Source organism: Haliaeetus albicilla, chromosome 22 (assembly GCF_947461875.1).
Source record: "Haliaeetus albicilla chromosome 22, bHalAlb1.1, whole genome shotgun sequence".
In the NCBI taxonomy this organism is placed as follows: domain Eukaryota; kingdom Metazoa; phylum Chordata; class Aves; order Accipitriformes; family Accipitridae; genus Haliaeetus; species Haliaeetus albicilla.
Genome location: NC_091504.1, coordinates 25,208,654 through 25,233,093, shown reverse-complemented (window position 1 = coordinate 25,233,093; position 24,440 = coordinate 25,208,654). Strand labels below are relative to the sequence as shown.

Genomic DNA, 24,440 nt, shown 5'->3' with positions numbered 1-24,440 from the left:
AATGCCAGCAAGTCACATCAGAGCCATTTGTGGACAGAGATCAAGGAGCAGAACATCAAAGAGCACTGCAGGCAGAATCAAGATATCTTGTCAAAGCCGTACCGAGGAGTCTCCAATACCAAGAGGTTAGTCATCCATTAAAAAGTTCTTACTCCATAAACCGCAAGGAAGAAAATTGCATCCATATGAATACATAAGAAAGTAGGAACTAGCTTTTATACACACTAGAATGAGAATTTTGAGAGATCATCAGAGACATTAAAGGACAGTTAGGTACACAATGAGGCTGGAAGGGAAGCGAGATCCAACTCCTGGCAGCTGGAGAGCAACGGCACAGCAGTCACCAGCCCTCTCTGTTCCAACAGGCTCGCCTGCTAGCCATCCACAGGGATGCAGATTCAATGTGGCTCGTTTCCAAATGATGGAAACGCCTCTACAATAGGGTTAATGCCCACTGTGAGGACAGAGCAGGTATAAGCCTGCTCCCAAAAAACACTGTTCTGCTGATTAAAAAAACACCATAAAAATTCCATTATCTCAGTTCACCTGAAGCAAAAGGGATCTCAAATACAGCACCAGCTGGTAGAACAACAGGTCCTAGCTCAACCACGTTCCCCAAGTGCTACAGTCCACTCTGAAGATGGAAGTAGTAAAACATTTACTGTTGTCCATCTCTGGTTCACCCTACTGTTTCTTCAAAATGGAAACAAACCAATAAAGTACCCAACCCCTAGTCATGCTTTCATAACATCACGTCTTTGATCTAGCAAATGAATTTGCAAGACAGCACACACCCCACAGGAGCAAAGCTCTCATGTGAGTCAGAGCATCTGTAGGTGGGAGGCCCTCGTATGCTATACGCTCATTAAAAGCAAGAAAAGCAACTTAATGGCCCACAGCACGATCCAAGATGCAGTACTGATGAAGTCCAAAAAAGTTTGAAGGTAGCAGCATCCAAATAAAAGACTTACCAGGATTTAGACTTGGGAAAACAGCCTTTAGGCAAAAGAAAAGGGCTGGGTCAGGGCGAAGGGACATGAAGGCGAGACAAGCACCTCAGAATCCCAACCTAAATATGCAGCTGTAATATAGCAGTTCTTTTAGAAAGTTATTTCATTTCTCCTCAAATGTACAACCACAAAGAAAACAAACAAACCAAAACCCAACAACAACCCAGTCCAAACCAACTGTCAGTGGAGATCATGTGTTATAAAGCTATCACAACTTCAGATGGCTCAAGGCCTGGACTCACAAAGAAGTCAAGAAGATCTGAGCTAAGTATATTTTCAGAGTAACCACGCTTTAGATATTCAATTACCAAGCTTCTGGGCTGCATGAAATCACGTTAGCAGAACTGAGAAGTAAACTTTCACTAGACTGTGGCTCAGTCAGCAGAATCAGACCCATCTTTCCATCAAAACGTAGGTTGGTTTCATGGACAGCACAGCCATAATAAAAACCTGCTGTTCCAACTGCTAGTGACGAATAGCAAAAGAGGAGGAAAAAAAAAATGCTGCAAATATAGCAGAACTGACTGCGATTCTTGAGTTCTTTTACATTTTTCTCAAGCCCCTATCCCAGCCTAAGTAGAGACCCTTGCCATTTTGTCAGTGTCACATTAAAGCCCCTTCAGCTGTCAGGCTCTGCCTCCTAAACAAAACCAGGATGGTACAGAGGGAGGATGACAAAGGTATCTCCCCATAAGGAACCTTTTCAGTACTTATGCTCTGAATAGGGACTGTAGATATAAATTTGCACTGGCATTTTCAAATGAAGTTTTATCCATATAATTTTGCCCTTGTGACCCTGATACTCCTGTCTTCTGGCAGTTATCAGTTGTCTTTACTCAAACCTAAGGTTCCAGATCTTTAGAGGTGAGTTTCTTGCACTGACTTTCTGAAGGGGCAGACACCAAGAAAGTAGTTGCATACTGGTATTCCTCTTTATGCCAGCTGAATATCTACTCTTTACACAGCTACACAGGTTAACTCAGGAGAAACTGTACACTGAAGATGGGCAAAGAGGCATGATGCTTTTATCTTCTTCCAGGTCTCTGGTATAAATGCTATATTTAGCTAGGCAGTAAGTTTGGAGGACTCAGAGGACTAATTAAGACAGATTCATAGATCCTTATTGAATTTAGCTTAGGTTCATGTGAGGTTAAGACAGAGCAATTGCACAGTGGGAATGAAAAATATTCAAAAACTCTAAGTAACAACAGTGCAAAACCAGAAAGCAAAACCCAGAAGCTGCAGGCCATTAAATGCAGAAGGCTAACTGCCCCTGATTCCCAAGAAGCAGAAAGGTTCATCAGCAAGTCTACTTCCTAATCTAGACAGCAGGCAACTGCCATGGGAAACCACCCAGTGGCAAACCCTATAGTCCCTGGTTACAGCTGCTGTGCTCAGGAAGGAACTTTGATGGTAAGGTGAAAAAATGAGATGTGCCCTTCTGGTCTCCTGCATCTGCAGAGAGAAAGGGTCAACACTAATGCAGACACAGCTTGCACATGTCTCTTAATAGACAAGGGGTACAGATAAGCCCAAACATCTAAAACGTGCAGGCATAAGCATACCATTGATATTGTTATCTAGGAAGCAAAGGTTATAAGCTCCTTTCATAATTGCACAGTCCATCCCTTCCCTTCGGGGGCAGAGAGTTTATGCGAACACTTTGCAAAGACCGAGCAGAACATTAACCAAATGCTGTATTTCTGTGCCTTGTCATTTAAGAAATCGGCTTAACACAAACATAACAGCAGGTGGCCTGTAGCTACCAGTGACTAAAATCAGTGACAGAGAGGAGGGCAGTGAAGGGAAGGCCATTTCTTTTTACTACTTGTGTTCCTCTGAAATTATGACTGTCACTTCTAAGAACTGTTTCCTTTTTCTGGTATCTCAATAATCTCCCTCCCTACATCTCCAGTGCAGGCCCATGTCAACTATTTCCAAAGCCAGGTATTCTTACACTACAGAAAGTCACATATGGTAAGAAAATGGTTGCTTATGCTTGCAACTGCTTTAAAAAAATACTCTTGGTGAGAGGGGGAAAATGCAGTCACTAAACCAGGTATAAATAGGTAATTTCTAATGAGTAAGACACTAGGCAAATTATAAATACTAAACATTTATTATTTTTCTCATAGGAAGGTTGCAAGATTCAAACAATAGGGCAAGGTCTTCCATTGCTGTTGGGATTTTGTTTTGTTTCTTTTAAGGGGAAAGAAAGAAGAATGAGAAACTGGTGTAAAGATACTACCAGAAGCAGTGCAAATTTAGATTAATTTCTTTCTTACCTTCACCATCCCAGTGCAGAACTGCCAAGTTAAGCCCTTCCCAGTTAAATAAAGTCTACTTTAACACCATCCAGTTTCTCATACATGACTGAACAAGAATGACGGCTCCCCTTCTTCTTTCACTCTTCCTCTACAAGAACATACCTAGTATAGTGACAGCCTTGTAGCAACAGTAAAGCCTGGAGAAAGCTAACATGGTGACACTTCATACAAATTAAACCTGAACAGAATGAAAATTAACAAAATTTAACCTTCATTATCAGCTGTGCACAGTGCAGAGATATCCAATAATGCAGCTCACCAGTATTGTTTTTCCAGCTTCCTGTCACAAATACATTTTACACACCCACAAAAAGACAACAGAGGAAAATCATATAATCCAATAACACTTTACTTTCAGTTTTAAACTAAGGAAGGCAAGCTTTTAAACAAGAATTATTGACGTCTTATGAAAGTCCGTCATTATATATCTGGGAATGGGATGCAAGTCTGGCCTCATAACAATTGCTCACAATGGGCAAAAAAGATTCATTAAAACTACCAAAAGCCAACAGGAGAGTCGACATCAGCAGCACCCATCGCTTTCTGCACTGGCGCCGCTTACACAGATGCACAGACTAAAGTTGGCACATGCAAAGTCCCATCATTTCTGTGATCTTGTCTCAAGTAGAAGGCAGTTGCTGTGGTTTCTGGGCTCACGGGTTCCCTCCAGCAAATACATTAGAATGTTATGCTTGCAAGACCTATTTGGAAAGAAAAGGGGGCGGGGAGGGGAGAAACAAGTGTTTATTCTTATACTACCTGTACTTCACTACTATTAGGACAGTTAGACACAGGAAAAAGGATCCTTTGAGAATATTTTTTTTTTTTTTTAACTTAACTGTAAAGGATTTGGTGGGAGGAAAGGAAATTAGGAAACAGGTTGATCTATACTTTTTTAACCCTTTTTTGATTGTGACGCAGAAATTAATTTGAATAAGCCAGCCTGAAGGAGTACTGAAGTTATTCTTGGCAGAAGGAACAACACAGAGGCTGCTGCTGAACCTAAGGGTCTGCCCATGAAATTAAAAAGAGAAAGCTGGGGAAAGCACCATTGATGACGGCAGTAAATTCACACTGGATAAAGAAAAACTGCTTTAGATTAAGGCATATCCATGCATTAGACATTTGATTATCTCCTTTGAGACTTGTCTTTTTTGATGTCTAAGATATACTGCATCACTTAACCTCAGTATCCAAAATTGTCCTAAATAATTCTCTTATCACAGCAAAGAATAATGCTGGAGATCCCAGGAATACTGGCTACTATGAATAGGTGAACTTTCTGGCCTTAGCTCCTCTAGAAATAAGTCCTGTATTACAGTCATCACTTTTTAGCCATAAGAATCAAATCGAAAATGTGCATTTCTGCAGCTCAAAACTGTCAAAGTTGTAGGATTCAGGTCAGCAGACAGCACAAGCTAGCATCTCTGTTACAGCAGCAGCAACAAGGTATGGAACATCTAGTTTTATGAGCTGTATCAGATGCTTCGCTACTCAGTCTAGCTGCATAACTTCAGCAGAGGTTCCATCTATTCATGTTTGCTAAGGAACAGTAAATAAAATTTGTTCTTGAATACTGCTTTCTCAGGAGCAAGGGAAGGGCACAGAAGGAGAAGGGGAGGAAAAAGAGATAAACTGGCAGGCAGAGAAGTTTTCTGGAAAGACTGAAGTCCCTGAAGTTGCAGACAGAAGTAGAGATAAACCACGTCTGCAACAGTTGTCTTTCTAATTTGGACAGATAATGGCTGTAGACATCCATCCTTCACCCAAACCACAATTCTTTTGATTTTATTATTTCTTAAACAGCAGCAACATGCATAATGCTATACAAAGCATAAATCAAGTCTCTCTGTTTCAAAGAAATTCCAGTCTAGGAGAGACAGAATTTTAAGAACAAAAGGAACATTTAAAAGAGTTAAGTTCAGGGGGAATTTTTCCCCCCAGAAGAAAGTAGTGTGGAAAACTTAAATCTCAGATGGATGTAAATGGGGACAGTGCAGAAGACGACTGGGCTAAGTAATACAAATTTATTTTTATGTTGTCAGGACACTGTGATTTCATATACTGTGTGCCCATATGGCACTTTACATGCATAGGATTTGTAAACCTTTCAATTAGCACTGGTAGTATAAAGCAGGCAGTTATTTAAAGTAACCCATACGGCATCTTTCAGTGTAAAAATTCTAACTCCCCTGTACTGGACAGGCTTCCTGTTGGGCAGCTCAGATGCCTATACAAACCATCAAAAGGCTGTGGAGAAACTGTCATGAGACACCACCTGGGAGGTGTTCACAACCCCATCAACGACAGAGAAGCAGACCCCATTCCTGATACAGGATACTTCTATCATACATCTGGTGTATATAGTCCCAGTCTTTCCACATAAGATTTCAATGTGAAGTGTCACCCCCTAGATGTTGGGGAACATTACCCAGATTACTGCTGTCCTTTGAAGCCCAGCAGATGCAGTAGTGCTGCATTAGTTGTTCAAACAGTTCCTTTTCATCTAGGAATTCAAGTCCTTCTATTCTGTAGGAATAAAAACAAAATTGTTATTCAAGCTGGAGTCTCAGCACAGTTTTTAATGTACTCTTCTTCACCCCATAGGATTGAAAACTACAGCCAATAAAGCAGTTGACTTTCTAGTAAATTAATACAGGTATTTGTCCATAATGAAGATACCACCACTACTCCTAGCCTTTGTTGTCAATGTATGAAACAAGTGACCCACAAGATGTTGTCAACTTCTCATCCCTGGAATTCCATGTTCCAGGACTAATCTGTGTAACTTCTCACAAATACCAGTATTTGTCTTCTAATCCCTTTTACTGCATGTATGTGATCTTCCTGGATTTAAGTAGACACAATAGTACAGCCTAATGGAAGGAGATTTATCTACCAAAGGATTACAGTGAACAGTTGATGATAGTATTTTCTCCAGACAATCACAAGTCCATATTATGTCTTGGAAGAGTGATGGGTACACCAGTGCAGCTTCTAACAACTCTCCCACATGAGCTCATGACGAAGTACAAACCAAATGGTACATATAAGATCTGAGGATTTTTTCCTAAAATGGCTCCTACCTAAGATTCTTTAAGTAAGATCTTTGAATGTCTTCCACCAAACAAATGGGAGAACTTCTCCCAAGCTGTGCTTGCTTTAAAAACCTGGCACATTCCTCTCTCTCACTCTAGATTACTTGAATATTGGAGTGTTTATTTTCCATGCTAAATATTTGGAAGGGCTGCTACTGAGGATCAAAAGAGACTGAGGAGCAAAAGTTCCTAAATGCACTCACAGATGTGCAAGCGCCGCAGAACACTTTTGTAAAGACTTTTGTAAATAGAAAGCATTATTTGCCTCATTAATACTGAAGGACAGAGTTTACATAACCTATTTCTTGGCATTTGGAACAAGTGGAAGGAGCTGAACAGACCCAAGGTAGTCAAAAATGCTGCAAAAGTACAAGCTATGTCTCTCCATAAGTGCCATATGGTACAATCACACAGTCATCGTTCCTATTTAAACAACCTATGATTTTCAGTCTCACCTGTTCAGTTCCATGATTTGAGAAATCCCCATATGTGAATACTTATTTCCACCAAGGTAACTTGTTCAGCTAATTTAAGCTATAGTTAATGAATAACTCATAGCAACTCACAGTTCATATTATATACCTAAGAAGTTACTCATTACAAATAGTTTCCCCCTCTTTAGCTTTTCTTTAATGCAAAAAAATTTAACAAAACTCATGCAGATTACTGACTGTTACAACAGTGTTTAGTTATACCCTCTATGTACTAAGCTCTGTCTACAGACCCAGCAGCCTAGCTCATGAAGATGATATGAATGGGAGATGCATCCATCTGTTGAGAGATAGTTACAGCACACTGTTGGGCACACCTCTCCCCTCTCTCCCTCTTTGCCTGCATAGTACAATAGGTCATAGCACTGAATTACTGCCCTGCCTTGGCTCATTACCTAAATATGCTGCCAAGGAAGAAGGGAGGGAAGATCAGAACTGGCCATTTTCCACCCACTTGTAGTAAAAAAACAAGTGGATAAGTAATCTTACCTAGGCCTACAAGACTGGAGCAAACACCTGGATGTCATCTCCCTCGGGGACATGAAAAGTGGCTGCCTGTTCCGAGTGTAACTTAGGACTCCGCTCCACCCATCTAGTGTTGTGGAGGCTGGATGTTTACAAGAAACATCTTAAGAACTGTAAAAACTCAACACTGCATTTCTGTAGCATCTTTTATCTGCAAATTTCTGTCATGAGATGCTTTATATCATACCCAAATAAAACATCACCACTGCCAGTCTACTCCTGGCAGCCATAACCCTCTGGATTGTTAATGTTGCTCCAGGTCTTACCCTTAAAGTTCTGCAGAGCTTCAGACTCAGACATGTTCTGTCTACCTAGCTAGCATCTGCACACAGCCTCCTCTCTGTTATACTATGAGATCCCATGCTACATACTGACACGAACTACCTTGGAAATGGCATCTAAAGATGACTTTTGGCCGCAAGCAAGCTATCAGTAATACCTTTTGACATCAGCCTGTGGCAAAAAGCTGTACACTTTCATCATATCAATGGCACGTGCAGTTTCCCAGCCATTTAACAGCAATCGTTCCCTCTGTAAAATAAACAAGTAGCACAGTTTTCAGTAGACTTGAGGAAAAATACCAGAGAACAATTTTTCCCCCTAAGGATTTTGTAGGCCATCTGCTTGACCTGTTCTCTGAAGAGCTTTTATACCCTTTTCTAAGCATCTGCTGCTAACTCTGCGCAGAGAGGACAGTGGGATAGATGGAGCTGTGCTCTGATCTACTGCATTTTTTTGTACAACTACCAAAACTAAGTGATATCAAGCAACTATGGCACTGATAACAGGGAATCACTGTAATGTGGATAGGAAAGGGTTTCAGTAGGTAGCAGCTGGTCCCACTGCGAACCTGCTTTGGTCACTGCTCTGAGCCTTACAGTGCACACACAGAGGCAGAACTTGCAGACATATTAATTAAGTTTAATATCAAACACAGCCAGAGCTCTGCACCCCTTTACCTGAGAGTCTAAGGATCTGCAAATTTCCACGCCAGCCAGGTTACACTGTCGTCTCTGCAAGTTCTCAATCATGATCTGTCCAAACCGGTCTGTCATATTCACCTCAGGTAGAGAATGAGACAAAAGTGTTCCCCCTTCCGAAAAGAATGTAATCGCAGTGAAAAGCAGTAACTTGGTTAAACTCTTAAATTGTCTATGTCATAAAATGTACAGGATAACATTAAATTAAGTTTCACATTCTTACACCAGGTCTCATTTCCCACTGCCACAATTTTCTCAGCTACCTCATGTTTACAAGTTGAGTGTCAATTTAATGGTAACAATGCTACTGCCTTTACAGACACAGGGACTGGGCACTGAAAACTGACTCTGTTTTAAGTTGTCAGCAACTTGGTTCAGCTCTCCTAGCAGTGATTTACAGCTTGGAAGATCCTGTTACTAATTCCTGGAGCCACCTAGTTCCCCTGAGGCAGCATTTTACTTCCATACAGAGAAGCTGAGTTCATGCTGATGTGATTTTTGCTCCACTTTGCTGAAGAACAGAGAGAGGTAATTATGTAATGTTAGACACTCATATCCAACATTCAGCATAATTTCTTTTTCCTCTGTCTTATCTAAACCAATATTCTATGGTTTTCTCCACATATGCATTCTCAATTATTTTGGTTCAGCATAGTCCAGAAACTGTCTTTCAGAATAGCTGTGTATTCTTTACAATGAGCTAACAGATCTACAAGATAAAACACATTACTAAAGAAACTCAGCAGAAACTGCTGTCTATACAAAAGGATATGGCCACTCTTATTTTACAAACTGAACTCCCACCTTGGAAAGCAATTTTTATTACAATAATGCAGGTCTAAAAATGCCATTTTTGTTTTACCTGCTCATAATTTATAAACATCGCCACTGGAAAAGTGCTTGCTGCCCACTTTAAAAGATTTGCAGATTGCTGTGGTGTCATGTAAACCAGCACACACTCCGCTACCAGAAGCGTTGGCAAACTTTAAAACAAAAAACAAAAACAAAAACAAGAGAACTATTTCTAGCAAAAGAACAAGAAAGATTTATAAAGAATTATTAGCAAGCAAGTAATTTCATGTCCCCAAAATGTCTTAAAAGAACTACCCTCTTTATGAGCTAGACATTTAAGACTGAATGAAATCACTTCATCAAGTTGACTAGAACTGGGTTTTCTGGCAGTCAATAAATTAACCACAGGGGACACCCATGGTTACAAAACAGAGATATTAGGAAACAATCTCTCCTAAGTCAGCCATACTTTGAACACAGAAGAATGTGTATTCTGTAAGTTTTCGCTGAACTGTGATAGCATCAACTGAAGTGCATATTAAAATTCATTTTGTTACCTGTGTTAGAAGAATTGTACCCTATATATAAAATCCGCACTCTTTTAGAGCTCAGTAGAATCAGGAATAAAATATAAATCAAAAAAAGTTTTCTCTTAAAAAAAAAGTTCTAAGAATTTTAATTAGACATATTTGCTCGTTATCTGTAAAATAAGCTTCACATATTATCTAACTATAATATAATAATATACCTATCTATAATGCAATCTGTAGTTTGCACATTGCCTCTTCCCCCTCCATCCACAAAAACCCAAAACCAGACATCTACACGAGTAATCTTCCTTAGAATTATGGAGTTTTATTTTAATTGCTAGAATGAACAGGAAAAAGAAAAGTCACTAGAAGCAGGAGAAATTCCACAAGGAGCAGCAATGTAGGCAAGCAAGGGAAGATTTCAAAAGATGGAAGTGTAAAGATTTAAATGGAAATTTGATGCATTCTGCTTACCCATATGCTCTCTCCCACCCAGCCAGATAGCTGCTATTTATATATCTCATATTTGAAAGGTATGTCCATCATCCACTCTAAAAACTTAACTCTTGCCCCCTCTAGAAGCCTAACGCTTGAACAATAAAATCCCAGATATTAGCTTCTAGAGTTAGGTTCTCAAAGGACTCCATGGTGATCACTTTACCAAAAGGTCTAGGGAACAGTAAGGGTTTTAAGTGGAGGTAATAGAAAATAATTACAAAGATAAAGCTCTGAAATAATTTAACATTGACACAATTATTCTTCATTTTACCAGCTAAGCTCCCAGAAATCTTGACTTGTACAGCCCTTACAATAAGGGTGGAAGATGTTCACTGATCTAGGTACTGCCCATCAGTCAGCATTAAAACTAAATGCAACTGAACCAACTCTTAAAAAAGCGATTTATGACATTGACACATCTCTAGTTTAGAGAATCCCCTTGAATAACTTATGATTCTATTAACTAAATTTCAACCAAATTCAAGCAAGGGGTAACTCTTTTAGAAATCTTTAAGAGTTAAATTCATGAAGTAGAGAAAAAAAACTCGTATGAGCTCTGAGGCAGAAAATGGCTGCTGTGGGAACTCATCCCCTCCAGGGCAAGGGATGGAGGGGGGGAAGCAAGAAAGAATTACAGCTGCCTGCCCTGCAACAAGAGCTTTACTTTGTGATCTTTTCGCACATACCCCAAAGAGAACCAACCACCAGAAACACATTCACAGAAAGCTTTATTCCCCCCAGCATTTTAAGAACAAGAAGCAAATAGTTCTGTAACGTTTGATCTTCTCAGTAAGGACAAAAATGCAGTTTGCAGAATCGACTACGCAAGGAACAACCTTACTTCAGACTTGGAACTAGCAAGCAGTCACAGCAATGCCAGCCTGCTCAGCTCAATGAGGCTGCATGAGGTGTCTGAACAATTCCTTCTGCTCAAAGGGCTCAGGAAAAGGTAACCATGGAAATAGCATAATGAGCACTGTATGCCCAAGCCTGACTTTATTCTCACCAGTATGCTTCCACAGGCACTCATAAAAAAAAAAATTAAAAAATAAAAATTAAAAAAAAAAAAAAAAAAATCTTACTGTATATCCAGGTTATGTTTCTTTAGCTTTTCTTCCAGATCTGATGAGAAACGGAGATCTGCTCCTACTATGGAATACCGACTGGAGTCTAGGCTGTGAGAATCTGCAAGTTTAAAATTTTGAGACTAACAGTTACAAATAAGGGATGCTGAAATTATAACTTAAAAAATACACAGGAACATATGAATTTGAAGTCAAAGTTTGATTTGTTATACCTAACAATCAACAGCAAACTCTCCTTTTTAAAACATTAATTTCCCTTATACCTAATTGTTGTGGTTTACAGATGGTGATATATTAGCATCAGACTCTGCAACAAACCTACTCTTTCACTCCCGCAGCCACTCTAATGCAGATAGGTTATCCCATCTGTTACCATGGTTTCAAGGAATGCAGAGAGAAGAAGAATGTGAAGATTAAAGGCAGGGTTTTTTGTTTTGTTTGTAGAGTCTTTTTAGATGACCCAACGTATGTACATAAGGAACTACACTAAATAAAGTACATCAATTTCTGAAAAACTAAGTTAAGAGTAACCATGTTCCAAATATTAACAATAGGTATAGCTATACAAATTAACAATACATATAGTCATATAATATACATGGATCTCAGACACAGATTTGGGGGCCAAAAAAAGTTATCATTTAGCATTTTCATATAATCTAGCAATGGTATTTAAGTGTAGAGTCAAATGAGAAAAGGTATTCTGAGAAACAAATATTCACCCTGGGATGCAACAGGCAGCAAGTTCCTGTAAATGCTTTCCAACATGAAGGAGGAACTAATACTAAAGTCAAAAGACACTTTGCCATACTAGCAAAACTGTAAGGAAGCCAGCAGCAACATGAGCATCTTGCTATCAATAACTCTGACAACCAGTTGCAATCAATTCAACTAGATGAGCCTGGTTCCCATACAAAGCATTTTACAAGTGCAGCATCAAACCCACTTGAAGATGTAAAGTTCTGTGGGAATATATCAGACTGCTCTTTCACGTTTTAGCTTTACTAGAGTGAAGTCATTAGGACAGAAGAGCACATAATTTTCCCCTCTTACCATATGAGTGCGACGGAGCAAGCAGTAAAGTAAGTAAGCTAAACAGTGAAAAAAAAAACCAGAGTGAGCGTTTAAAGTGGTCTTGTAATGGCCAGTCAATATCCATCTGCAGTAGCAAGCTCTGGCACAGCTCCATTTGGGATCCTGCTGCAGACAGACACAGCTCCTGAATGGTAATATGGGAGCAGATGTCAAGAGCTAGGTGAAGAGAGAAAGAGAAGCCAAGTGGCTGAAGAGACAGGATGAAGGGTTTTTCCATTTCAGGAGAGGGGAAAAAAAAAAAAAAAAAGAAAAAAGGGGGGGGTGGAGGGAAAAGGCAATTTATTAAATTACACAGTGCTTCAAACATTCTGGAAGATGTACCTCCATTTAGTTTTCAAGTGACCAACTGTTTGAAAATGGCACTAGCAAGTGAAAATAGCTGTCTTTCCAGCAACATTTCTGAACAGATACAGAAACCAGAACAGTTCATGCAGAGAGTTACAGGGGAAAAAAAGAAAAAAGAAAAAAAGAAAAAGTTGTGCGGCAAATGATTCAACATTTTGAGTCAAAGCTTTTTTCCATGTGCATGTTCTGTAATAGCTTTACGACTTCCCACACCCTTCTATTTAAGTTATTATATCAAGGCCATGATAATGGCATCAAAAAAAGCCACACAAAAAACCCCCACCACACACAGGAAAGTATTTATATAGTGATTGGTTTGCTGGCTGGAGATACAGCACAATGAGCATCAGTCACCACAATTAGTATAAAATTAATGCAATCTTCTTGTCCAGCTTCATTGAATTGGACATACTAGTACATTAATTATAACCAGAAATAAACTACAAAAATTTTTAAGTGATCCAGTAACAGAAGCAGTACAAACACTTCAGAGGTGTAAGTAAGTGTCTCTTGCTCACATGATGTTGATTCAAGCATTTTTATCACTGAAGAACAGGAAAGAGCAAAACCTCTCAAACTTTAGGTTAGAAAACTGTCCTTTAAAATGCTTCAAATTTCAGCAATCAAAATTACTAACATTGTTTTTAATAAGTGTGAATAGGCATGAACAAACCCCACAGAATTTCTGTTATGCCTTGACATGGCGGGAGAGGGGGATGGCCAAAGGAAGCAACCTAGGCGATTCTCAGTGCTGAGCTGTACAGCCCAACAGAGAGTTGGTTTTGGAGATGTAGGTTGTGGACAAGTGAAAATAAACAGCCATATAGCCATAGCGTGCTTATTCAAAGCTAACTGGAAAAAAAACCTAAACACCAAACTGGAACAGGTTTCTTTAAAGCTGATTTGGTTCATATTTGGATGTATTTGGAAATCTTCTTTAAACCTTAAAGCCAAATATACTTAATGACTTAATACAGGACTCCTTGCAGCAGAAACTTTTAAAAGGCCAAGAAAGCTGATAAGGAATGGATTGTCTTCCTCTCTTCAAAAGCCTTTTACTCCAAATGCAGTAACTTCACTTCCATTTCCAGTATCCAGACTGCCTGGTTCTCCCTTCTTTGGTCCATTCAAACAGAATGTACTTGTTCCTCCACACATTTTCCTGCCAGCTTCCCTCAACTCTCCAGTGATGGTTGTTGGCAAACACAACCAGAGATAGTACCGAGGCAGAGCTGCACACACATTATACACAAGCTGATACAATTGCTGAAAATTGTACATATCTGAAAGCACCTCATTAAATATCTCCATAATTCATATATTTCAACATTTATGATTAATACTTTTATCTTGAAGGAAATCTTAGGGAAAAATATGAAATTTACACTAGGTAATTTTAAAATGCAAAAAGAGAGGCAAAAGGAGAAAAAAGCAAGAGGAAAGAGTTTAAGCTAAGCCTCTTCCAAACTTCCTTGTAAGATTTTCTGCTAGCTTCCACCTTTGGCCTATAAATGGCATTAAAAAAAATCCTTTTGTATATGAAGTCAAAGAGATGAAGAGCTCATGCTTAACTAGGTAAATAACTTCAAGATTTTTAAATCAGACTGACGAATGCTCCATCACTTCACACTTAGATAGCAGACACTCACTTACTGCAAGGCAATGGCAGCTGCCAATAGCTGGAATTGCCATTGTTCCCAGCCTGGAGGCTAAAGTTGAAGTATAGCCATAAACACTCCAGAAAATAATGTACTGCTAGTTCATGGTCTGGCACCAATATCTACTTTATTGCAGAGTTTGATGCTTGAAGCATGAAAATTTGCAAATATGCTGCCACCCTGACTGAGCAGCATTGGTGCAAATGTATTTTACAATACCAGCCTATCTACAGAGCAGCAGAAAAAGAAAAACCAAGTTTCAGCTTGGTAGCAAGTGTCACATGGTCTCCATTGATTTCTTCTTATGAACAAGAAGTTTCTTTTAACTGAATCAATGGTTTTTTGTTAAAAAAACCTACTTTTTTGTTTTATTACTGTAACCTCACTCTTCTGAAGGTGTCTGCCACAGTGACCTCCCCACAGACAAGAGCCCTGCACGCTCCATCAGATGTCTGCCGCTGCCAGGAGCACTGCTGCCTTCCCTCCTGGCTGGGCCAGAGAACACCACCCACACTGCACTAACATGCAAGTCAGTGATAGTTTTCAAATAATTAGGGCCACCTTGTTGTGACTCAGGCCAACTGCCCTAATGCTGGCACAGCCAGCAACATTTGGTGGCTTAATCCATTGAAAATCCCATATTCCAAGCACTAACTCCTATCCAGGCGCCAACACTTCATGTTGGTTTTTTGCAAAGATGTTTGGCCATGATGTTCTTTTCTAGAGCATGGAGCTACCTTATGGCTTTCTTTGTGATTGCTCACACTCAGCCCATTCAGTTATGTACAAAGTTTCTCCCTTGTACTTGTCTGAAGTGAAGGTTTGAGAAACACCAGATTCAGATTTCATCTGAGAAATACAAGGGAGGGGAGAGTGAAGGAGAGAAGGAAAACAAGACCCACCACTCCAGCCCACTTCATCTACCCACCGCAGACTCTCTCAACCTAGGTGCACACTTTTGTTATCCATGCATAATGCAACGGAGAACGTTTCACTCTCATCATACCACTTGTATGTGTATTCTCCATGGCTTTTGGCACAGAAGTAACAATACAAGTAGTTCGAAATTAGACATCATTGCAGTAACTGAACAGTAGCAGGAGTTGCTTACAGTTGCCTTTTGACCTCACTGCAATAAAATTTTTCTTCATGGAAACATGCTACCAGCAAGTAAATGCTCTGTTTTATGGTGGCCCTCAGGCACTCACCCGCTACCTTAATCCATCTGCTGAAGCAGCATTATAGAATCTCAGGTGCAAGAAGCACAGCGCTTCCTCTGCTACAAGAATTCAGAATTTTCTTACTCTCTTCTCAGACTAGTGAAACAATTTCCTGGAAGTTTTCCAAGAGACAGCATGCAGGATACTATTGACTCAAACTGATTTCATTAGGATTTTCATCCTAAGGTATCTCTGGCAGCTTTACAACCAACCAGCCCATACAACCTATTCTGCAGGCTCACAGGCACAATATAGTATTGGTCTCACGCAGGTTGTTTAACTACAACATCAGAATAGGGTACGTGTCAAAACACAAAGAAATTGAGTCTTGCAAGCATAGGATCATCCCCAACGCAAGGCATGCCAGCCACCAACACGGCAACACCCCCAACATCTGCGCTGGGTCACAAGCAAGTTTGGAAATGTAGGGAAAAGGAAGTTAAAACAACCAACTCCCAAAGCTGGGCTAGACAGGGGCAGAATGTGTAGGAGTGGCACTGAAAGGTAATAGTTCATTGAAGTGAATTTGCACTTGCAAGGTAGCAAAGGTGGAGTACTAACTTCCCAACACTAGCAACTACATCATAAACTAGATAGTGCCACTGAACTTTGAAAACAATTTAAGTTGATATTGCCACAGCAATGTCAAATTACTGCACAAATTCACTGCTTTCCCCTGGAGATCTAACATTCCCTAGGAAACGACAGAGCTGTTCAATGACAAGTGTCATCTTGCTGCATTCAAGGGCAGAGGCCACAAATACCTATACTTGAATTGCAAGCCATGCTGTCATTGCTTTATGTAAAGGGCAAGGAGAAAGGAGATGTTGCCCTGAAGCCAATAAAGTTGTCTATTAGCACTAGGTTCATGAAATGAAAACATTTAGTGTGAGGAGAAAAGCAGTACGAGAACAAAAGTCATGTCAATTGATATTTACAACAACTCAAAAATCAGATTCCAAAGCATCTAAACAAATTATTCCTGGTATACATGAGACAGCAGTGTGGAACTGTTTTGAGGGGGATGGGGACAGGACAGGACAACCTCCCCCCACCAAGATTCTAAAATCCTGGTCCATATCCCCACCCCAAAACCCACAAAAACAGGTAACATTTCCCTACCTGGAAATGCTGCTTCATTATACCCCACTACACTCCCTATGACAGGTATTCCCAGAACATTGCGTTAGTCTAACAGCTGTATCGAGTCAGACCAAAGGTCCCCCTAGCATGGTATCCTGCCTCTCACAGATGCCAACAGCAGCTACCTAGGGAAAAGACAAAAAAAGGGCAAACATGTACTACTAATACTGGCATCTGTGTCATTTTCTATCTTTTTTCTAAGAAGCCTTAAATTTTATTTGGATTTCTGCACCATTACTGAGCCAATGTTTTCATGTATCTATTTATTATAATACCCAGATCTTGTACGCAGGCAGCAATAATCAGCCAGAAGTCTATCTTTTACATGTGAGGCACAAACTATTTTTTCCACCCATGTGCATCACTTCATATTAATCTGCATTGAATTTATCACCAAGTCGCCAATTTCACAAGATTCTTCTACAGTTCTTTACCACTCTGAAGAGTTTGAACTTGCCAACAAGCTGCCACTTACTAATCACTCTATTTTCCCAACCATTTCTTAGTGTTGAACAACAACATATCCTCAAGCACAGATCTCCACCTCCCTCCATAATGAAAATTAACAACATATGCCTACCCTCCATCCCCAGCTCTTTATCCATATGAGAACCATTCCCTCCCCCCACGACAACTGTGCAATTTCTTTGGCACGGGACACTGTCAAAATACATTTTTTTAAATTCAAGCACTATATTAATTGGATGACCTTTTCCAATATATCTGTTGACTCCTATAGAGAACTCCAATAGGTTTGTGAGGCATAACTTACCTTTACAAAAGCCATGTTGACTCTTTCTCAACACATTATATTATTCCTGTGTTCCACTAAGTCTGTCTGTTAGAGTTTCTACTAATTTGTCCAGTAGAGACACCAGTCCTACTGGCTTGTAGTTCCCTGGATTTCTCCTGGAGCCCATTTGAGTCACAGCCGCCACCTTCCAGTTCTCAGGTACTAAGACAGTTTTAAAATGAGAGGGTATATACCAGTTAGTAGCTGAGCGAATTCATTGTCAAGTTCCCTTAGATCTGTAAGAAATCTCTATTCAGCTGTTTGATCTGTCTACTTAGTCCACAGCCTCTTCTGGTGGCACTTCCACATGAAGCAGTTCCATTAACATGTCCTTAAATGAGAGTTCCCAGATGGATTTCACTCGAACTGACCGGTGGTTATCAAGTGCCAGTTCAAACTGGGATTCCACAACAGACTTCCACCATCTCCAAACACCTGGACATTATGCTACATCCCAAAGATCTCAGTGTAGTAGAGCCTACATCAGCCTGGTTACAGTAAAATTGCTACTCTAAAGTATTTAAAAACCAGCACTGAGAAAGAACAAGAGAAACAGCTTTAGAGAAATAAGCCACTCCAATACATTTAAACAGTGATACATTAATTGCTGTTGACTGCTGTGACTTGCTAATTAGTAGCTTTTGATTACAATACACCACTGCAACTTGATAACTTTGCAGTTCTTTTCCTGTACTAGATGTATCTACAGCTGTTCAGTAACACAAACACTATCAAACCCTTCTGATCGACCTTGCATTAATGCCTTTTTAAGAGTGCTTATGCAGCATATTTCATTGTATACAAAAGAGATGTTATAAGGTCTCCTAGCTGAAACACAGTGGCACTTAGGAGCCCTTTTTCTGGGATGAGGCACTGGGCTTTCATCTTTTGAGACCTGAACGTACAACAGAGAATTCTGCCATTCAAACGACATCTAAAAGGTTGGCAAGTTAAGACCCTCTAATACGCAGCAATAGAATGTGCATAATATGCATAAATATGCACAATCAACTCAGTATGTGGCAATACTCTGATCCAAGTTAAAAGCACTAAAAGAGCCTTGGGGTGAAGCACCCACACCTTGCTACTGGCAGCACAAGCACACTTCCTCACTCTCTGTACTCTTCCTCACTCTTTGGAAGGCCCTTTAAAGTCCTCCAGACCCTTAGCTAGAATTGTGCTTATTAAAAGCACCTATACATGTTATCATATCAGGGAACATAAAATATTGCTAGCTCTGTTTTAGAGTCACATCTGCTAACACAAATTAGTTGGCATGGTAGATGGAGATAATTACTGTTCCTCCTAAAGGGTCCAAAGCAGCTACTATAGCACAGCATCTGCTATTCAGGCACTGAAACCATTACTCAATGGAATCCAGCTTTTTTTCCACAAGTAAAGAGGTTTGTGAATTACAGTCCTGACACAAACATAACGAGGCTATAAGCTGCGACAGTAAAATCACATGACACCGCCTGAATCTAATATCTTCTTAATACTAAAATGTAACAAATGGCACTGACTCCTGAGAATGGACTTTGCAGGCTGCGTTTCTTCTGTGAAGACTCCGCTAAATGTGAAGACATGCGCTCTTAATGAGACAGCAAGAAGATAGAGAAAAACACTCAACAGATATTTTAATCCAGTATATATGACTATCAGTAGCATTTTTCCTTTTCTGTGACAGAAAAGAAAATATAACTTCAGCTACATATGAGAGAAAAAGGAAAAAAACCCAACAACTTTCTGTCAGAATAAAACCACTTCAAGAGAAGATGTTTCTAACATGACACAGAACAAATGGGCAGGAGTCTGTAAGAGAAGAAAAAAGCCTCTTTTCCCTCCCAATTCTCTGTCCAAACAGCATTTCAAACATTAAAAGCCTGCCCACATAGCAGAACAAAATGATCAGAAAAGTTTAAAAAGTGCTGCAGTACATTGCTGACTTACTTTTAAGATGACTCACCTATTAGAAGAGAGTCCCCTGAATGGGATTCCATAATTGGTTTTGACAGGGGAGGTTTTGATCTGTGGGAAGAAGGAAGAAGCATCTCTGAGCAGTTAAGCTTGTTTAACAGTGTGCTTACAATTTTTTTTTTTTAACATATATATATGTGTGTGAGTGTGTTAAAAACAGACAAGAGAATACCTCTGCCCTCTACTGGAAATACAAACGTTTGCAAGTTAGACTTGGTAAGTTGCAATTGAGTTTTATGCCTAATGACTCTTAAGTTTTGAGGTAATCTTTCAAGAGAAATCCAGGCACTCTCTTCAGGTATCCGCCTTAGTGTATTCATTCAAACGGAATATTCGCACATACTACCAGCTATCCTACCTCTCTAACTGAACATGTAAGTCTGGGAATTTACTACTATCTTCAAAACTAAGAGAAGACTTAATCGCCTCTAATCAACGTGAGGCTTCCCCTGCCCATTATACTTTACATAATTAAGAATAAAGTCTGCTTGCCTCCCTAAAGCTTCCAGATATGAACCTCTCCAATTTGGAATAGTGGCTGCACAGTCACATGTATGACTTTCCTGCATAATGAAACCTTTGTTCTAAATCCTAGAGCATAAAGAGTTTCTCAGAAGAGAGATGAAATAATTGTAGGCTGCAATTCATGACATTTTGCTGAATTACATTCAGTTTCACATAGCTAAACATAGGCGTTATACTTACTTGATATTATGTATTTTTCTTGCAACTATCATTGGAAAATCCACTTCGAAATATTTTCTAGGGAGAAGATTTTCATCCTGAGAATTGGAGTAAGACTCTAGAATTAGGGGTATTCAAGCTTCACATGCATATAACAAGAAGATATAACCTTAAGTCCTAAACAGTTTTGTTTTAGTTTACACTGGCATTTGTAACAGTAGTATAACTTAATGTCCCACCACTTTAAAAAAGACAAACCAAACAACAAAAACAGTTGAGAGACATTAGAATGTCTCCTCTAAGCATTAAGGAAATTATTTAACATTTTATGTAATGCAGCAATCCTAGACACCAGATCACTGCAACATATATTCCAACAACATATTATCAGGATTTAGAAGAGTACAGCAACAGTAAACTATTACGACATTTACCATGCACCTTCAGCTTATTCTTCTAAGAACAAGAACATTTTCCACAGGTTTACATAGAAAGTGACCACATTCCACAATTCGCCCTCAAATCAACAGTCAGACTACAAGCGCACCAGTATTCCTTTACTACAAAAAAGGGGAAAACCTCTTCATTTCATGTTGTCAGTATTTGACATCCTGATAGATAAGCTGTACCAAGTTTCTCCCTATGCAGCAATCCTTTTGTGATGGATATGTACTGCTAGTTCTAGCTTGTCAACCTCATGAGTTTCTGAACAGCAGATTAAATCAGTAGTCAGAACACTGAAGTGCTCTGTTAACTGGGTCCCATCTTCTGTACGTTAATTATACCACACCTGCTCTTTATGAGGAGGAAGAATTGGAATTACAGGCCCCACTTTAAATTTTGAAATCACTGTTACAGGGAAGTTAATAAAACTGTGTATTGACATAGTTTTCACAGGAATGCAGGTAAGAAAAAAGCTTCACATCTCAGAAAAAATTCATTATTTTTTCCCTTCCACTGACTGAAACATAATGAATTGTGACCAAGCAAAATATGACTGGCCTTCTTGAGCTTTCTTCCAGAAACCAAATTTACAAATCTAAATGCTAATGAGAAGACAAGATGACTTAGTGGTGTGTTTACTCAGAACGATACTCTCATATAATATCTGAATAGTCTGAATTTTTATGAATTACATACATGCATACAGACATATATATTTACATATATAAAACTCACATTTATATAAATAATTCAGGAACATCTAAATAAAGCCTGTACAGTCCTGTACTTTGGTACCTTATTCCTGTTTAAATATAGGATAAAAAAGTGAAATCTTAAGGCTTAAAGAGGACAGCAAAATATGGATTTCAAGCTCTGTTCCTGAAAGTCCACTAGAGGTCAGCTTCGTGTCACACACTTTTTGGTAAAAGCCAGTGAAAACCACAGCCTCTCCAGTGCACCGAGATTTAAAGGTACCTAAACTGATTCTAAGCAAGCTGAGAACTGAGGCAGATCAGCCAGGGCAGTCTGCTGCAGTACTCAGCCTTGCTGCACACCTCCACGTTGTACTACAGAATGCAGCACCAATAAGCCCTCACAGAAGAGTGCTTCAAATGTCCACACAAATCTTTGTCTTCAGCCCAGTTTGTTGCTCTCGGCTATCATTACCTTTAATCTCCAGAATAGGGTATCCATGCCAGCACCAAGATTAACAATTTGACAGTTGCAGTCTGTCTTCTTTAGAAAAGCTTTAATCAGATAACTGACTCCATGAACACGAGCATAATAGCCTGTTGACAAAAAAAAAAAAAAAAAGTTTGGTTTTAATTGTTATTTTCATATAATACTTGATGTTTAACAGTCATTAAGATTTTTAGGTAGTCTATTTTAAAAATGGTATTTCTTAGGAAGAATAACAGACTCTTTTTAAGATAGCTAAAGGTTTTTGGGGTTTGGGATTTTTTTATTACTAACAAAATCTGATGCACTGATAAAACAGGATTCCTTGGGTAAACAGAACTTTTAGTCAAATTTCACCTCAAATTGAGCAGAATAATTCTAGCTGGTGTGCACACTTTTGCAAAGACCAGAGCTGACATGCCCTGCTGTCCTGGGTCAAATCAATATTTTTGATTACTTTGTAGAGATTACCGCATGCTGAGAGACACAGAGACATTCCATTCAGAATACAGAAAGCAAAGGATAAGAGTTTTGATTTAAAGAATAATCTTTAAAAGATCAGATACAGCATGGAATTATTACTGTGAAGAAAACTTGTCTCATTCTTTTACATATTTCCTAGACTCCATAATACCCAGTATATAGAGGTTTTGTCAGGTGCTCTTCAAGCCCAGTCAAGAACATGTTTGCACTGCCTTCACTCACATTCACATGCCAACTTGCCTCTATTGATTTCAGGTGCTTTTCTTTCTTTGGCTTGTCTCACAAAATACTGGATGTAAGGGTCCTTCCAGTAGCCAACACTTACAGCAAACCTGTCCAGCAGAGGGGGGAGAAAAAAAAAATAAAATTATGAAATAAGGCCACCAAGATTTACTCTAAAAGATATACAGGCTGAAAGGGTCGCTCTCTGACCCGAGTGCATACATGCAGACACGGTTTAAAAAAAAATCTGTTGAATCTGTCAAACTATTTTAATTAAGAAGTTATATGACGTCTAGTTAAAAATTTTGGCTACTGCCATATTAAACGAGCATCTTTTTAATAGCCTCTGCACTATCTGATGAACTCCTGCAAGCGAAGACCCCAATCTCAAATATTTCCTTCTCGAGGACCCAGCAAACAGACGAATTGTCTGTCTAAAGTTCCTTAGACCACACACAAAGCATGCTTTACTTCTATACATCATTACCTTACGAGCTGTTTGCACTTATTCCAGAGCTTCTACATATCACTTTAAGACCAACAACAGTGCTGTTCTAATCTAATAGAACTTACTAGCTTCACAACTGATCTTAAAAGGTAAACTCTCAAAACCAGACTCAACCACCCAACGCTTTCCTGCTACACCAATAACAAAAGGATACAACAAAAAGCCAGCAATGACAGAAGTTAAACTCACACCCATGCACAACAGGGCAACAAAACTCATCACCCTCCCAGCACCCATCCTCCAGAGGAGAAGTAAAGAATTCTGAAAAATATCAAGATGTTTTTTTTTCCCCCCAAGCTATCCAACATTACTGAAATTTCTGACCCCCACTATTAGACAGGATAATTCTAGCTATCGCTGTATGCTGTTTTATAAACAAACCCTAAGCTGAAAATGCGGCAGGTGTTTAATAACAGGAGCAGGAAAGTTTAGAGCAAACCTGCGGGCTCGAGTGAAAAGCGCCTTGAGAGCAGACGCCCACCCCTTCAGAGCGGACCCCCGACCCTCTTTTGAAGTTTGTCCTCCCACCTACAGCCGAGCTTCCCCTACAGCTGTACGCCTTTCGGTGGGTTTCCCCGGCCAGCCGGCTCTTGCAGCCGCTCGGGCCCCGGGTGACGCTCTCGGCCTCGGTGCAGACAGACAAAAGACACCGGCACCACCGGGCACGGCGGCACCCGCCAAAAGAAGGGGCTCTCGCCCCTCTCCCCCCGCCCCAACAGCCCGGCTTCCCGGGAGCCGGTCCGTGCTTCGCCGCCCACCCCGTCCTCTCTGCCGGTCCTCACCCCCTCCAGCATCACCCCAGGGCCGGGCAACCTCCGCCGTTCCCCCCGCACCGGGCCGCGGTGCGGGGGGAACGGCGGAGGTTGCCCGGCCCGGCCGACCTCACCCCGCCCCGCCGCCCCCCTCTCCGCCAAGCACCGCTACCGTTTGCAGACGGACGCGTCCTCGCACGTGCCCCGGACCGCCTCGTCCGCCTCGTCGAGGCCGGCGGCGGAGAGGGGGTCGCGGGCAGCGGCCGCCATGGGGGGCGCGAAGGGCCGGGCCCGGGGAGCAGCGCGCCTGGCTCGGCCGCCCGCCGCTGCCGCCACCGCCCCTACGGCCCGCCCCCCGCCGCCCTTCATTGGGCGACCTCCGCAGGGCGGCCCGCCGCAGCTCGGTAGCGATTGGTCCGCGGTCTCGTCCGTTCCCATAGCGTCCAATGAGAGAGAGAGGGCTGTACCGCCCCGCCCAGGAAACGGAGGCGGTACCGCAAGGGAAGCCGGGAGCGGTAGTCTTGGGGGACGCTCAGCGGTAACGCCGCGGGGGCGGGACGGCGGTGGGTGCCGGGGCTGTCCGCTCCCTGCCACGCACCGA

General features: G+C 40.6%; 1 protein-coding gene across 2 annotated transcripts; it reads right to left on the bottom strand.

Annotated features, from left to right (window-relative positions):
- Nucleotides 1-3,110: 3,110 nt before the first annotated feature.
- Nucleotides 3,111-24,292, bottom strand: LCMT1 (leucine carboxyl methyltransferase 1). 2 transcript variants are annotated; one of them, XM_069810553.1, is made up of 11 exons: nt 24,012-24,292; nt 22,580-22,689; nt 21,863-21,984; nt 20,273-20,349; nt 19,557-19,618; nt 11,334-11,436; nt 9,294-9,414; nt 8,411-8,512; nt 7,891-7,982; nt 5,769-5,866; nt 3,111-4,038 (listed from the first exon to the last, which is right to left on the bottom strand). In XM_069810553.1, exons 1-11 carry the CDS (start codon nt 24,275-24,277, stop codon nt 4,016-4,018), a joined length of 1,176 nt encoding a protein of 391 aa, XP_069666654.1. In that variant the 5' UTR covers nt 24,278-24,292; the 3' UTR covers nt 3,111-4,015. The 2 variants fall into 2 exon arrangements, with proteins under 2 accessions (XP_069666654.1, XP_069666655.1); XM_069810554.1 differs by having other exon boundaries at nt 22,598-22,689.
- Between the last annotated feature and the right edge of the window lie 148 nt (nt 24,293-24,440).

What these genes read in the sequence shown, in the direction of transcription:
- LCMT1 (XM_069810553.1), bottom strand. Translation starts at nt 24,277, where the DNA reads ATGGGAACGGACGAGACCGCGGACCAATCGCTACCGAGCTGCGGCGGG. An exon ending in AGAAAAATACATAATATCAA is followed by an intron (nt 19,619 to 20,272) that starts GTAAGTATAACG and finishes TTCTTCCCACAG; the next exon opens with ATCAAAACCTCCCCTGTCAA. An exon ending in TGTTTATAAATTATGAGCAG is followed by an intron (nt 8,513 to 9,293) that starts GTAAAACAAAAA and finishes TCTCTACCTGAG; the next exon opens with GTGAATATGACAGACCGGTT.